Below are 16,969 nucleotides of genomic sequence, written 5' to 3' on the forward strand. Positions count from 1 at the left end.
TTTTAAAGGATAAAAAAAAAATCATTCAATGAACTAGAAGAATGATGCAGATAGCAAGGGAATTAAAAATAATTATCTATCATGCTTTTTCTAGAACATTTTCTGAAACTTTAAAGGTAATTCCATCAGCGGTAGTAATGGTGAAGAATTAGCCTTTAAAAAGCCCACAGATACGTAACTAGACTTGAAAAGATTCTGGACTATGCACTGATAAAATGCTAGAGGCAGCAAGCACAGATAGATGAAAATACACTTTTGTTTTTTACCGGCCACAGTGCTCAACAAGAGACAGCACAGTGGTAGGAGATTCCAGAACACATCTACTTCAGTGAGGTGTTTGTAAACCCCAAGCATGTTTTTATCTTTGTCCAAGCTTGCAGAAACACTGACTTAACCTACACTGTTTGTTCAATGTCTATCTATACATATAGCAGCAGTACATAAGTGCTTCTGCAGAGTTTCATTTACCACAGCAGGAACATAGCCAAAGACTGCTACAAAGAACATTGCCTACTCTCTCCATCACTCAATCTTCCTTTCTCAAAAGCTTCAGCACCCCATTGCTGCTGAGGACCATCTCTGTACAGGAATCTATCCACTGAAAGAAGGAAGGAAAACTTAGACTGATTACTGAGTGTTCCTTAAAAAGAGACATCTGAGCAAAGATATGCACACATTTCCTTTCATTCTGCCTTTTTCACCTATCCATCTGTTCCTTCCTATTCCAATCCAGTTTCTTTTACTTTCCTCCTTCTCTTCTCCCTACACCTCTGCCCTACCCCTCTCCCTACATAACATTAGATCCAAACCCTTCATGAATTCCAGTGTTCTGGAATCCTGCCTGTGCTTTCTATGTCCTACCCAACCATCACTGGTAAGTCCATTCCAGCAATGTTAACTATCAGGGGAAAAAATCAGTAGGACAGTTCCTTCCCTCTTCCCAAATTCCCCCATCTTAATGTGGGTGCAGTAGCCTTTGTTACAAAGAAACAGGCACTTCCCTTCTCTAAAGCAGAGCATATTCTGGTTAACTACCAAGTGCTGCACGCTCCATTTGAGCACATGTGCTGCTCAGCAGGTCTAAATATGATTTCCACAAACAGCAGGTACAAACCTGGCTGCCTTTGAGAGAAGGAACTGTGCTAGGTAGTTCCTTTTCCTAACACACAAGGATCATACTTACATAATTTCGCTACTGCTAGGACACTAGCTTACTTTTCATTTTATTATTGCCTGCTTTTGCTCCCTGAACAAGGTCTAAATGCATATTACAAACACAATGAGTGATCATAGAAATATAGGGAATAAGAATTTTATATTTAGGAGAACTGACATTCACTTATTTTAAAAAAGGTGAATTTAAGTATTTATAGCATTCATTTCACTTAATTCCATCCAATAACATACTCGTCAGCCAGGGACAAAGAAAAGGTTATATTGCATCAAAGCTTACAAACTGTTAACTCTTAAGAATTCTATACAGCTGCTGAATTCCTGTGGGAACTCCCTCCTTACCCTTCCTATAGGCAACAGTGAACTTTAACAAGCTATTAAACTACTACATAATGGATTTTTGTATGGTATAAATATCACTGGAAAGACAAGTTAGTCAAATGTAAATCTTACTGACCTTACTAAAATTTGCAGGCATAAGCTGAAGTAACAGCATTTTTCCAGCCCCACATTTCCTCTCATGTTAAATATATTGCTGAATGTACATCAGTTTGTCTCTCTTCAGATGTACTAATATACTGCTTGGTATGGACCCAGTTTTTCCTTTTCAGGCCTCTGGTTAACTTCATACAAAGCAACTGATATACAAAGGACATTTAAAAACAGTTTTGAAACCTGGTAGATAGAATTGTAATGGAATAAACATAACAGCTCTCTTAAAAAACCCCACTTGGTTACTACTGATTATTTTAATAAATTGCATCAACACAGAATTATTCTGCAGAGCTTTATGTAAGTATACTTCCATTCTTTCCTGGTCACAAGGACATAAGAAAGCTAAGTATGCACACTGTCTTCAGTTGCAGAAGTTTCATACTTTATATTGATTCTTGAAGTGATGACTTTGTACTTTACTTTGGCAGCTTGTTTTCTTAGATTATCCAGACTGAATTTTTTACAGTTGTAGTCAAGCAAAGTGTCAAATTCTTATCCATGTCCTCATTTCCATCCTGGGGCTACTGCAGCTTTCACCAACTGCTGAAGGAATCAAAAAGCTGTAAACAGACTGCTATGCCATGAGAGACTAACAATTCTGTATCTGTTGGGAAACCTGAATCAAACAGTTGTTTAAATAAAGTATAAACTCCCTTTGTTCATATTTAGAAAATCAGTACTATTGAAGTTTCATATTGTCTTAGGCTGCAAATGCAAGATGTGGCTGGGGGTGTGTATTCTATTGCCATCTGTTAGAGGTGGGGCAGTTATCTTCTATTAATTGGGCTACCTTTAAAACCAGGTGGGGCAGTTTTCTTTATCTCTTCCACAACCAATCTTCCCTCCAGGAAATATCTTCTGTTAATGGGCCATTGAGTGTCACCGCGTGACTGATAAAATTACATCATCCCACTGTGAGATGATCCACCCAGAGGGAGGAGCCAAGCATTCTTACCTGGATATAACCAGAGATTTGGAACACCAAAGGCAGCCTTTTTCCACTGGATTCCCAGTGGAGCAGCTTTCTCTTCCACTGGATTCCCAGAGGAAGACCAGGCACATCTACACCACCACTGGACCTTCAGAGGAAAACTCCACCCTTCTACAGGATCACTGCTTCAACAGAACCACATCTGCCACTTGAGGAGGACTGCAGCCACCATTTAATGGGACTGCTACCAATACCCTGCCCCACAGGGTGTCAGGTCATATTCTGACTCTGTTGTTTTGTATTACTGCATTTATATTTTATTTTTTCTAATAATGAACTGTTGTTCCTACTCCCATATCTTCACCTGAAAGTCCCTTAATAATTTGGAGGGAGGGCATTTACATTTTCCATTTCAAGAGAGCTCCTGCCTTCCTCACCTGTCTTTTCAAACCGAGACACATACTATGAAGTCTGCAAAACCATTATGTAAAAAAGTCCAAAGTCATGAGGGTATTTTTGGAATAGAGGAGTGGAAGAACAGAGTGCTAAGTTCTGGTAACCACTGCTAGTGGAACAGTTAAATACAAAGAAGTGTGCAACATAATCCCAAATGTAAAATGTAGGTACAGGAGACTACAACAATAACAGATACAATATTATTGTGATTATTTAGAAACAAGAAACTGACAAATTACGGTAACTGAAACGAATGAGGCTCCATCTCAGGCTAAACAGCAACAACTGATGGGATTCCATCAAGCCAAGCACGAAGTGAGAGCAAAGCCCCTCAGGTCACGGAGCAGGAGCCCTGTCACTCACAGGGCAGCAATGGGGCAGGGCAGAGCAGCCCTTCCACCAGCACTGGCACTGCCACAGCTCCAGCCCTGCTCCCAACAGAACCATGCACCAGGACAAGTATGGAACAGGAACCCCCCCATGCTTCTAACACCTTGTAACCACTGCACCTGAAAGCATCTGCAGGAGCAGGAGTGCAAGTGTGATTAACATGACACTTCTCTCCACACCAATATTTTCTAATGATTTTTCTGAATATATGCATACACTACCATCTTGTATAGATGTAGTAGTTTTCCTTAAAACAAGTAGTCAGTCTCAAAATACTTTTTGAAGGACACTTAATTCTTGTCCATTATGAGGAGAAATTTAAGTGCTGAGTAGTAATGAAACACATCAAGTCCTGACTCAAAATTAGGCATGTCCTCCAATCTAAGTCTTTATTACATAAACTTTGTTAATGAACTAGAATAAACAACTTACTTATGTTTGGTCACGTGTAAGAAAATTAATCAGAAGTTTCCAGCCAAGTGAAGAGTAAAGCTAAACAGTAAAGAAAGCTCAGACACAGACAGGTAAATAGAACTATTTTCATAGATTTATTTGAAAAATACTTACAAAAGCAAGTATGCTTGACACTAAAATAGTTAAACTTATTCTGTGTTTACATTGGTGTAGTTAAGCGTGCAGCATTAACAGTCTTTCTGTTTGAAGCATCATTAGTTTGCTTTAAAGAAGTGGAGAAAATTGGGGTTTACTGTGAACAATGTCTCCCTGTCACTTCCTCTGCAGCAACTACAGCTGTGATCTCTGTATGAGATCTCAGAACATTGAAAACCGTGCTTGCTTTAACTAACTACCACCTGCCAAGTGCAGATTTACTGGAACCTGGAAGGTGGGCCAGTTTTTTTTTTCCCTAGGAAGGAACAGGAGAGAGGAAGGAGAAGAAAAAAGGATTGGTTTGTTGTTTTTTTTTTTTTTTTTTTGTGAAGAATTTACCAAAGCTACATTTCATGAAAAAGAGTCCTTAAAAATGTCTTTTTGTTAGTTGCCATCTTCCTTCAAAACCCTTCTGAACTTACCCGTAAGCATTACCATTCCTATAGCACTTGTTTGCTAGGAGAGGCCAGGACTAGAAGAGTTAAGATTCCCCATCCAGACAGCAGTTCAGTAGTGTCAGAAACGAAATACAGTGCAATTAGTTTTCACATACTGTATAGCTACATTTTAAGACAAAACTGGCACAGATACTGATTGAAAAAGTTTCCTTTCTCCATGCAATCCACACTCTGGCAACAACCATAGTCCACAAGAGTGGTGTACTGGGGCGCATGGAGTGAATGGGATCTCACCAGCCATTATTTTGCACAGTGCCAGTAGCTGCTGCTGCTCGAGCCAGCATATTTCTGTGTGCCTCAGGAGCAGAAGAAAAAGTCCCATCCATCATGTGCACTGGCAGCATTCGCCTCCTGCCAGGCTGAGGGGTGTAGCTGTTCTCTCGCCAGTCTTCTTCTGGAGGCATATCTACTCTCCTTGGACCCGGGGCCTTCACACAAGAAGGGGGCACTGGGCAACCTTGAGAAGCACCGGGATCCCAAGAAGGCTCATGTGGTATTCTTAAAGTGCTGTAGTCTGTGCTGGCTGGTAGTCTGCAACTGATGGCATGAGATTCATGCATGTGGTGCTGTAAAGGCTGCTGGAGGAAGCCTTCCTGTAAACTCTTGCCTGGCTGGCCAGCATGTTTCCCCCAGAGCATTGTTCGCTTATCTGGTAACGTGGCTGTTTGTGCGGCAGGATAACTTGTGTTCACACGGCCAGAGACACTTGATGCTCCACCTCCTAAATGCAAATTAACAAGAGGCTTTTGCCCCTGAGAGAGGGTGCCTTTGGGTACACAAGGGAGACTCCCATAGCTCAGTGCCACACCTGGGTAGTCTTCACCTTGGAAAGCTTCACCCCTGTCAGGCATAACCAGAAGTTTCTGGATGATGTTCTTCTGATCTCCTGAAATAAATTTTTAAAAAAAGGTTTGCTTAGTTATAATTGTTGTTTCATTCTCTCTCAACTATCAGCTGTGGCCAGCAGGTAACAGAAGAACAATGAAATCACTAGTACATCCAGTTACTGGCTGACATGCAATTCTGAATAAAAGCTAGCTGTACCTTTTCCAGCATTCATTTTCCTCACTGCATTTCCTCTCCTTATCCTACTGCAGCTGCTGTCACAGATTTCTTTACTAGCCCCTTGTTTCATCATAGAGGAGCCCAACAAAGCATTCCAAGGCTGGTAGATCAAACTGGGTTTGATGCTGTCACAGGAAAATAGTTCTCATGCAGGAAGTAGTTATTTCTACTGGCACATGTGTGATTTGTGGGAATGAGTAACTTGTGGAAGTACTCTTATACACAGCAACAAGGTGGTGGGTCTTGCTACTACTTTAACATTAAAGAAAATAACTCATAAGAATATTGATATGACTTTGTATAAAGTCATCATAATGTTTCCATAAAGGTTATTTGCCTTGGTTATGCACATTTAGCACAGAACCATAGAAAAATTCTGAAGGACAGAGAAGAAGAAACGTGATTTGTCCTTCTAGATTTCTGGAGGAATTCAGGCAGATAGTGAAAATCCATTATGAAAGACAAGAACTGAGGAGCTGTATTTCAGCAATATTTCTGATCACGAAGAAGGATGAAAAGTCCTGTGATTATTACCTGACAGTTTACGTGCCTTGCCCACCATGCTGGGCATCAGTACATCATGGGGTGGGTGCTGCACCTGGTTTGGGTTGTGCTGGGGATCAAAGGGAAATACAGGAGGATCATGGGGGAAAGGAAGGGAAGTGGAGCTGGAAGAACGGTGGCTGGTGTCCACTGGCATTTTCCTCGTATTTGGTGCTTCCTTTTGTAAAATGAGAAAGGAGAAGAACAGAACATAAAATGATGAGTAAACACAGAGTTGGGTTGAAACAAGCAAAGGTGGTGTTGATCCAAGGAAGAAAGAGATGAGTCACTGGAACAAAAACATGCATCTGTATGTGAAAAAGACAGACAAAAATTGCATCAATCCAGTAAGGCTCTTACTGAAGTAGTGGGCTACATAGGATCATTTGACTGGAATTGTAACAAAAACAAAAAGCCAAAACAAACACAAACCACTCCTGGGGGTTTGGCTGACGAACTGAATACACAAAACAATGTCAGGCCAGTCAGAATTGGAAATGGTATGCTACACAAGCCATGAAGTAAGAGTATTGCTGATCCTTCCTTTCTATTTTCTACCAGGCTTCACTGAAAGCTCTGATTCCAGACTCTGAACAGATTTACCTGTCACAGCTGAAGTATTTACCTGTGCTGTACCATTTGCCTCTATTAGGAGATACCTACCCCAAAAAGCAGGGATGGCTGAATGGCACAACAACAAACCATCACAGACTTGAGCGCAGTGCCATACTTGAAACAGACAACCACCCTACTGGCTGCTTGTGTTGTGGGGATAGAAACCTTAGCAGAGAGAGCAGGTCTTAGACAGCTAGAGGTTTGTAATGGCTTCTGCCAGCACTTCCAGGTATGTCAGAGCCCTTAACTAAAGCATGCTGAAGAGCAAACTCTTCAAAGTTGACATATACTTAGTTTATGTTACACAGCAGAGAGGTAGAATTGGACCAACCTGTCTAACTTAACTGATTTTGCAACTGAGACTCTTCTGTAACTGTTACATAGCTGGTTTCAAATAAAAGCTTGTATAGAATTTGGAAAAAATTCAGTCCAAGCCAAAATTTGACATTATATCTAGCTATATTGCTAAACACTGTTACTGTTTTTCTGACACTTTTAAATTGCATCTAAAATTACTTAACAGAGAGGACAAAGGAAAGATCAATCCCCTTACTTTTAGTCATTTTCTGTATGTAACTGTCTGCACCAAGTCTTGAATTGCCTCCCCTTTAATGTTTACTTTTACTCTCTAAAAATGCTGTTTGCTTAATAAACTCACAAGAGAGCAGAAACTTTCTTATTGGTACTGGTGGGTTTTTTTAAATTATAGGTGTATGAGAAGCTTTCTTGAAAATACTTTAAGTCAACTGAAAAAAATGTTTATACTAGTTGTTTCTACATACTGGCAAGTAATGTTAGCTGACATGCCTATCAGCTGCAGCAGCCACCACTCTGCAATGATACCTGAAGAAGACAGCTTTGCTACTTATATAAAAGTTCATTCTTCTTCCAAAGACAGAACAAAAAAGACAGGCTTTTATCATGGCTTATTATTGAGTTGTCTTCTGTCTTGTTTGTAAACTACTAAATGAAGACAGAGAAAACAGCAACCCTACACAGAGATGATAGCTCTTTGGAAAGCTGCACGTCATTCTACTTACAAAACTATGAGAAGAGACCAAGGTCTCTTCTCTGTTTGACATAACTGTCCCACTGAGACTGCGAGCAATGCGACGGAAATTCTCTGCACTGTATATTTCCTCCTCTTCTGGCTCCCTGCTATGTTCTCTGGTATATGTGACCTGCAGACAATATCACACATTTCAGACAAGGTTTTTCATAACATCAATTCTGTACAGTAATTATAGGCAATGGATGAATAGAAATATAATGGAGCATACTTCAATGAGATTTAATGACCTTTTCTTTCCTGAAATCCTTCATTCAGGTACTACTTTGAAAACTTAAGATAAATGGGTATGTTTGGATCTGCTGATTAAAAGTATTATTCCTTAAAGTATTTCTCCTCTTAGTAAATATACACAGATTGATTTGTCTAAATGAGATACGTTCTTTTATAAGTATCTAAAGTCAGGACAAAATGTCTTTAGTGGGATGAATCTACCTAAAGGACTGACTGCTGCTACAGCCATCACTGCCCCTGGAGATATAATCATGGCTGCAGCTGACAGTCATCTTATCATAAAATACTACCGTCTTCTCATATTAAAAAAAAATAGATCTAGGATTATTTGATGAATGCTGGAAGCTTGTTAATCTTATGCTAGCAACGGAAATGTTTATTCCATCTTTCCTTTCTTTTGTTCTATAAAAGAACAAACTTTGAGCTCCCTTTTACAAGTACAGAGATATTACAGGAAATGTCATTTTCCCTTGAAAATACTTCCACGTCTTCATATACAGGCTGTGATATAGAACTGCCAGTTATTTAAACAGTTTCTTCCCAGGAAAAAATGAGAATCTTCTCCCACTCTGAGGTGACTACCAACTGTAGCAAATACCAGATTATCACCCACTTTAAAAATATGTAGTGACACAGTGGAAAAAAAAAAAAAAGAGCCTGTGCCCTTGCAAGTGGTAAAATTAAGAAGCAGTTATCATCAGTTGTGATGCAAGGGAATTCATGTCACTAAGTTGAAAGAGACTAGATCTTAATGTTTTCAGGAGTGTTTTCCTCCATGCCAGAATTTAGATCATTTGACTGCATGCAGCATGAGTCACTCATACTTTAGCTAGTTAATCCTGAGCTAGACTGCACTTAAAATTCTTTCTAACATTAATATCAATTACCCTGGTACCTTCTTCATAATGTACTTCACTTATCCCACTCTAAATTCTTTCTTGCACAGGGCGAGCCCTTCCCCCTCTAGTACATCTTAAGTACCAAAATGTCACCTTGGAGACAGAAGAGACAGTGGATCCACACAGACTGCGCTCGATCTCCGCCGTTGGGGTTTTCGACAGACCCATGCCAGCTGTAGCAGGCAGCTTCCTCACACTCGGGTTCACAGAGACTGGGAAGGAAAACACTGGTTAAATTCAACACCATGTTATGGCACATTTCTGACTACCTTAGGTCTGACTCCAGCAAAGACAGACAGACTATACACACAGAACAAGAAGTCATAGATCCTTGGAACATGAATACATCAGCTAACACCCAACATTTCAAGGGGAGACAGCCTATCAGGATACTATGCCTACTTCCCTGGCCCTTCTGCAGGCTTCAGGGGAGCAGTTAATTGACCTACTTAAGATTGAAATTATTTAACTGCACACAAACACTTGCCTGATACAGAGGTGAGATTGTTTAGAGGGCCCCCAAAAAAAAATCAGCTACCAGAAGGAAGTTACCTAAAGTTATTTGGGATAAAAAAGCCAGCCCCACACATTCACCTGCTCCTTCCTATTCAATGCTACAGTTTCTCAGCCATTTGCTGTACTGGTTAATTAGTTGAAGGTGTTATTTTTAACTAGGATTGCTACAATTCACTTCAGTGCAATCCCCATCAACCAGTTACAATCCTAAAATTTCTCATGGAATAGACAGATAATGGCCTAATTTAAACTGGTCACAGGGAGTTAGTTCCTCTAAAAAGGAAGGAAGGTGATATGCTAATAACATCACCTTTTCTGCATTGAGGTGGTTGCATTTGGCTTGGCTTTAACTGTTCTGTAAAGCCCCTTTCATGAAAGAGAGGAATTTCACCATGATTCTGAATGCAAAGGTCTGACAAAACCAGTGGATACGGGTCAAAGTTTCAACAGCATTTGAAAATGAATATGTAATGCAAGTTAAAAGAAAGAGCAAGCAGTCCTAGACCTAGGACTAGGTTGAAAAAAATCAGGTTATTTTCATCCAGTTCATCACAGTAGAGGCACTGGTTCAAACTTTTCAGTTTTATATAGAATTTGCAGAACTTAGGAAAAAAATACTTAAAGTTACAGCAAACCAGAAGATCTCAAATACAAACTTCACTTTTGAAGAATACCCCTATCTCATATCATATATGTGGTGGGAAAATAGGCAAGAAAAGTCAGCATAAGAAATGGGTCATTTGATGATAGAACTCTGAAACTCCAGCTACCACTAAAGCAACTGGGCTTTATACTGGTAGATTTCCAGAAAGAACTTCCAAAATCAGTCAGTTAAGTAGGAATATATAAGACCTTCTGATTCAAGCCTATGCAAGACAGTATCTGCAAAGTTGCGAAGTCAGATCCTGCCTAACTCTGAAAGTAAACCAAAAGGACAACAAATAGTAAATGGCCACATTTTGATGTCTTAACTGGTCTGTGAGTGGACTGCAAGACACAAAGAGTTCAGAGAAAACTCAAGCTGTTCAACAAAAACCTGCTCAAGACTTTACTGCAGTACTCACCCTGGTCACAGCCAGGTCTGACATTGTCAGGAATGATGGAGGCCCCACTGCCATGGCTGCAGAGCAGGGGAAAACCTGCCCTGGGGTATGCACTGCAATATACATCATATGTGTACAGCTAGATCTGTGTCACTTTGGTACCCATCCAATTTCAGGCTGCCTTGTATTTAACCAGAAAATTCATACCTTTAATGCTACGACACAGATTATAAAGAAATTTGCTTCGCTTGTGAAGCAGAGAAACAAGGTTGCCCTGTCTCAGGCAGGAGATTAGATCAGCTTAAGTGGAACCAGACTGCTGTCATCAGACTCTAATTGAATGTCTCCAGCAACAGCTGGATGTTCTCACTGATGGAATCTGTTCATTTTCCTTCAGCACCAGCTAATCCACAAGGTCTTATGGATCCTCATGTACCCTCAGTGCTGCTTTCACAAGTAACCTTCCAGAACTTAAAGCAGACAGTCCTTTAGCAAAACACAGGTTCAACTCTCACATCTTGATAATCTTTTAAAAGTTATTTCCCTCAACCAGATACAGGCCAAATTCTCAATTACAACACAATCAGTTAAAATTCATCAATGTGGAGAACATTAACATCAGGGATAGAAACAGTTTAATAAATTCCAGAGGGGATGCAGGACTTTCAAACAGCAAAATTCATTAGCCTGACATAAGCAGCTAGCTCTCTACTTGAAAGCAGGATCAATTATTTCTATGTTGCTCTTCACAGATGTTTGTCATGATCAAACTCTGCAGCCACCCCAGGCAGTGCTATCACACTGCTTTCTCAAGTTAGCTGGAAAGTTTCCAGAGTCTACAACCTGATTTTTTCTGCATCTGTGCACAAATTAATACCCATTTAACTAAATCGACTAGAAAATGTATCTTCACCTACACTGCAGTACATAGGCAGGTCAACCAAGAAAAACAACTGCATCATTCTTACCTGATTGGTCAAATGGATACCTAGCACTGTCCTGTCTTCCCAAGAAAGGCCTAGTAGCCTGAGATGCCTGCAGACTAGTCTGATAGAGGGATTCCAGTTCTGAGAGCTCCTGTTCTGTGTCTTGATTCCACTGTGGATGCAGGTGTACTGGGATCCTGCTCAAGTCATCTCCAACTGCTCTCTGATCAGAAAGGAGTGGACTCCTCCCAGGTACAGGAAGCCATTCAGTATTCTTATTAGCCTTCTGAGAACTGTAATACCTAGTAACATTATTCACCCAACGGTCCACAGGCATAGAGGCAACCATGCTACTAGCAGCTCCATCATCCACCTCTTTCATTCCTCCATCATGACAGTGCCTTTCCACGTAGGGTACAGGGTCTGCTATGTTCTGTCCACCTCTTCTACACAGTTCTTCACTATGAGAACAAAAACTCATAGAAGCAACATGTTGGGCACTAAAACCCTTCAAAGAAACTACCCCATCCCTAATATCCACAGTTGAGTGTAATTTTTCAGAAGACTGGTTTTTGTTTTCTTGGTTTTGATGGATTAGATGTCTGTAACCGGAAGATGAATGGTTGATGGAAGATTTTTGTGTTAACTTTGAAGACTTCTCATCCTGACACACTGCAGTAATCCAGTCTTTTTCACAAGTACCTTTTCTCTGGGAGACTGCATGCATTTTCTGAAACTGCTCTGCCAAGGAGCGAACGTGTCCCTTTGTACTAAAAGCCTCAGATTTACAACCATCTGCTGTGCCATATTCACCCTGTGAGGGAAATAAAATCTCCTGGCTGTTTGCTCTGTAGGACTTATTTTTCTGCAAAGGATCCGAGGAGCACTGCTGTGTAGGGGATGAAGTTGCAGGGGTCATTGCATGGTAGGCCCCTAAAAGATCAATGCTGGGCCGCACTGGAGAGCTTGCAAGTTTGGAACAAGGACTGTGCTGGCTGTCCTTTTCAGGAGATGCTGCTTGTGGTGGATGTGGACAGGGAAACAGTGTAGGCAAAGACCCAGAGTTTACTGTGTTAGCCTTGGATTGGTACTGAGGTGTGAGAACAGGCATTATGTTATGAACCTCTTCTAACTTGCTGCTACTGCAGCAATCCCTATAGTCTTTTAGCCCTGTGGCTGTTGTGTCAGCAAATTCCCCACTCTTGTGGGCTTCATTCTCAGTTCTTGCAGACCTCTCTGCCAACCCTTGCCTATAGGGAAAAGAGGGAACTTGGTCATGAAAATCAGCAGAAGCAGACTGGAAGTTTGGAGAGATCCTGTTGGATGGATTGCTTTCGGAAGGGGGCAAGGAGGAAGACTCTGGATATAATGATGAGTGCAATTCATGGCAGGAAGCAGGTGGGTGGAAGAAAGAACTGGACCCAAATTCCACTTCTTTGTTGGGTTCCAGTGGTACCTCCTGGCTCAGCAGTACTTGGAGCGGGCCAGTCTGTTCACTAAAACACACAGAAGAGTAAATGATTAGCAGTAGCCATTGGTTATGTTTATTCCTAGGGTACAGACCTTGCACTAGCTGACATACAGCTCAACACACTTTGCTCACTGTACTCTGATGAAGACTTTGCATTAATTCACTAGACACATTTGTGTTAGTCCTTTGCTTCTAACTTTGTTTTCCTGCTCTAACAATCTAACTGAATCCATTTCATATTTTTAAGAGTATTTTGCTACAATTAGGCTCTATATGAAGTATTTTTGCACAGCACCAGAGGCATTTCAACCAGTACACAGAGTATGTGAGAAGGGATAACTGTAAGAAGAGTAACAATAGCACTTATAGAAAATAAAATGTTTTCAACAGTAACATCTTAAATATATTTTAAAATACTTTGGGCATGTTTGGGACAATATTTCTGTAAGGTCCCCTCTCTCCAGGGGAACTTCATCAAGAATGACTTGACAAATGGAGGAACAGGTTGAAATTTTTCTTGTATCATTTTTATAGTCTCATGTTTTGAGATATTTATCCAAAACATTAAATAAAGCTCAAGCTAAATACATAACTATTATTATGCAATAATTTGTATCCTAAGCATACTTCTAGAAAATAATGTTCATTCTTTTAAGTATCAATGCAAGACAGTTATATTCTTGAGTCATACATGTCCCTGGCATTTTTCTGCATTTAGTTAGCATTTTAATATACAGACAGAACAAACACTAATAAGTCCACAGCCTATGAGAAAATGACAGGCTACATCAGCTCCAGCAAAAAACTGAAGGCAACTATAAAATTACTGCTTTGTTTCCTCCTTGAGATGCATGGAATGAAAGTTATCATGAAGACCTAGTTGATATGTGTAGTAACAGAATATTATTTGTGAGGAATGGCAAGCTTTGTACTGGCTACAACGTTATTTAAATCAAAGCTGGAGTACAGAACTCTGGCTACGAACAGGGTTTCTTTTTTCTTGACTGAAATATTAACATTCAGTTGGATAAAACATTTTGCAAAAAACCCCGCTCTTTTCACAGAGCAGCCGTGAGTGAATTTAGCATTAGCAAAAGCAGTTAAGAAAGTGACTTTCATTTTCTTAGAATCTGTCAAAATGCTTAATTTGAGCTCTGCATTTCTCCTGTAAGAGAATATAATGGACCCCTGATTGACAACAAGATCAGCTTTCATTGCATGTAATTCAGGTACTGCAGGAAAAGAAAAGAAAGAATGTTATGAATTATAGCCTGGCAGGTGTGCAAGTTATCTGGGTTTGTATATAGCTGTACCCGGCATTTTACAGAAAGGAACAGAAAAATTATTCTCATCCAAGATTTTATCTAAGCTTCTGGTAATACAGCATGTAAGAAAGGGGAGAGGGAATAAAAGTAACAAGTTCAAGAAATAGCTGAGAAATTGGATAGGGATGGTCTAGTGCTAGGAGGGAATGGCATGGGAAGAAAGAAGGATTAAGCTGCATGCTAAAGACAGTAGAAAGAAAGGATCAGTTATAGCAGAGAGTTAATTATGCTGTAGTTAAAGTCAGAATGGAAGAAAGAATCATGAAGAGACACTGAGGAGGGCTGGTAAGCCAGGCTACAGGATGCTGGGAAGCACAGAAGGAAAATGAAGAATGATGGAGTAGTCAAGGTGACAGGATCAGGATCTGGATTCAAGAGTTGTACCAGTGCACCACTAGAGAAGTGGACTAGAAAGAAAGATCAGTGTACTCGACAGTTTTCAAATTACAGAGCACTAAACACACTGGCTGATGTTCCCAGAAAAAAAGCAACTATAGCAAAATTTTGCCTGTAGTACAGTCTTTTATTGACTGAGTCCTGAAACTGCTCCTGATTATAAACAGCCACATTTCATCCTAATTTATCCCCACTTTTTTAGCCAGATTATTGTCTATTGTATTTCTTCCCTTGGTGCATGAGACATCAATGCTGCCAGGCACTGACTGCTACAATTCTGTGTCACAGATCACATTCTGAACACATGCACATTGGACTATTCTATAAAGACTGGGAGAAAGGGTGGTGGGGAGGGGAAAAATGGGGTAGTTGACTGTTTTATAATAGATTTAACCTACAGAAGAAAAAAACAGGTGTAACACAGTAGGACTTGGACTGTCTGGGGAAATATACATAGTTTGCTGTTTCTTTCCAGACTGCACTGCTCACAGATGCAGCCCAGGTCCGTGCCTAGGCGAGGTACTCGCACTACCTTGTAGACTGGGCCATGGTGCCGCCCTGGGGTGGGTGGCAGGCTGGCGGAGGCAGCGGCTGCGGTGGCTGTTGGTGCTGCATGCGATCCTGGAGGCTCCGGGCTTTTCGGATACTGATTTGCAGCTTCTTATCGACTAGGGCTCTGCTGTGAGTGCTAGCGCTGGCATCATGCATGGCAAGTCTTAGTTTAGCTAAAATGCAAAAGAAAACATAGCAGAAAACAAACAGAAAAAAGGAATAAAATTGAAAAAGAAAAAAAAAAAAAAAAAAAAAAGATGCAGCAGGAACGAAAAACATGGACCATGCAAATACTGCCACAAAAGAATTCACAAGGATGCTACTGTTTCCATTAATGCACATTCAGCTTAGCCAGGTGTACAAACACATTAATTGAAGCTAAACCAAAATAAAATAAAATAAATATCCTTGTTTTAGCCCAATTTCTTATCCCTTCATACAGACTCTTTCCAGCCCTACTACAATGATGCTTCATTCTGTCATGTACTCTTCTCCTGCATCCTCCATACCTGTGACTCCCTTTGTGTGCAGGAATACCCAGCTAGGATTTGAGATTCCTTGCTGGAAAGAAAGCTAACAGAGCTGTCACTACAGCTGTATGCTGCACCCTTTATTCTGCAGTCCATAAATGCCAATTTCTAAATGAAAACAGCACAGGAGCTACTCACCCTGTCTGCAGCCATTCTACACAGACAGAGGGGAGCATGGGGTGAGACAGCCAGCCAGTCATAATGGAAAAACACCAAAAATAAAATGAAATCACATAGCACACATTCTCAAAGGTCACAATGCATTTAAGCACTTTGATGTCCTAATGCTTTTTTCTTCATGAAAGTTAAAGTACAGCATAGTTCACTTCTGCTAATCCAGAAGACTCTAGAGTGGGCTACCATTTTCTTCCTATGCTATACCCTCCATGAAAAACAGGGGAGCTTAATGGCCTTTGCAATTTGGCCTGATGATGGAGAAAAATTGTAAGGACTGAGTGGCAACGGGAACCACCTTCCAGGTGCTTGCTGAAACATAACAGCACCAAAAAGGACACATCAGCACCCCAGTGATGTTACTACCTTAGCACTGGAGGGAACAACAAAATGAATGCAAACATGAAAAAACAGAGATGAAGAGGAATAGGACTAAAACCCCCAAATGGAAATGCTTATAAAAATGAAAAATTCTGTCTAGCTGCATGTTCCTAAAGAGCAGCTGGACCCCCACATCACGACCTGACCACTTACTGTGATGTGGCATTTCAGACTCTATTCTGTATTAGTAAACAGTCAAAGCGCAGTAGCTCAGGCGGTTAAGGTTACTTACATATAGCTTCGTTACAGAGAGCCAAAGCTGCAGCACAATCCCCCTTCTGCTCCTGATTCAGCGACTCTTCAAAGATTGAGTCTGCCTCCTGCATCGACTTCTCAAAGCCATCACTCCTCCCTGTAAATGGGCAGCACCCTTCATTTTGGTTTCATTATTGCAGAACCCTCACTTACCCTCATCCCATTTGTGATCACCAAATCCTTCCACACACGGATTTTTGCAGAGACTGTGCATATCCCAGACTGCACCACCTAACTTTCCCTAAGCAGAAGTACATCTTGAGCACCCTGATATGCTTGACATCCACACAGCAAAAGAACCAAAAAAAAGGATTTTTTTCCCCTCAAATTTTCTTTGGTTGAGAAAGTTGTACTGGCTTATTCTACTATTTTCAACATTTTAAGTCAGTATAAAAGATGGTACAGACATAGAACAGAGTCAGTTCAAATGACTTCTGTCAAGAAGGAATTAAACTAAATTTAG

At 40.6% G+C, this 16,969-nt stretch overlaps 1 protein-coding gene across 3 annotated transcripts in view; it reads right to left on the bottom strand.

Annotated features, from left to right (window-relative positions):
- Nucleotides 1-3,970: 3,970 nt before the first annotated feature.
- Nucleotides 3,971-16,969, bottom strand: part of USP54 (ubiquitin specific peptidase 54) — a 92,675-nt gene continuing 79,676 nt past the window's right edge. For 2 of the 3 annotated variants that reach the window (XM_053984325.1, XM_053984324.1), the window contains 7 exons: nucleotides 16,484-16,603; nucleotides 15,147-15,339; nucleotides 11,465-12,918; nucleotides 9,031-9,149; nucleotides 7,776-7,916; nucleotides 6,112-6,298; nucleotides 3,971-5,398 (listed from right to left, as the gene is read on the bottom strand). In XM_053984325.1, the coding sequence (XP_053840300.1) occupies nucleotides 4,743-5,398; nucleotides 6,112-6,298; nucleotides 7,776-7,916; nucleotides 9,031-9,149; nucleotides 11,465-12,918; nucleotides 15,147-15,339; nucleotides 16,484-16,603 (2,870 nt within the window). In that variant the 3' untranslated portion in view covers nucleotides 3,971-4,742. The remainder of the gene's footprint in view (nucleotides 5,399-6,111; nucleotides 6,299-7,775; nucleotides 7,917-9,030; nucleotides 9,150-11,464; nucleotides 12,919-15,146; nucleotides 15,340-16,483; nucleotides 16,604-16,969) is intronic. The other variant, XM_053984326.1, reaches the window with a different exon arrangement.

Source organism: Vidua macroura, chromosome 8, assembly GCF_024509145.1.
Source record: "Vidua macroura isolate BioBank_ID:100142 chromosome 8, ASM2450914v1, whole genome shotgun sequence".
NCBI lineage: Eukaryota > Metazoa > Chordata > Aves > Passeriformes > Viduidae > Vidua > Vidua macroura.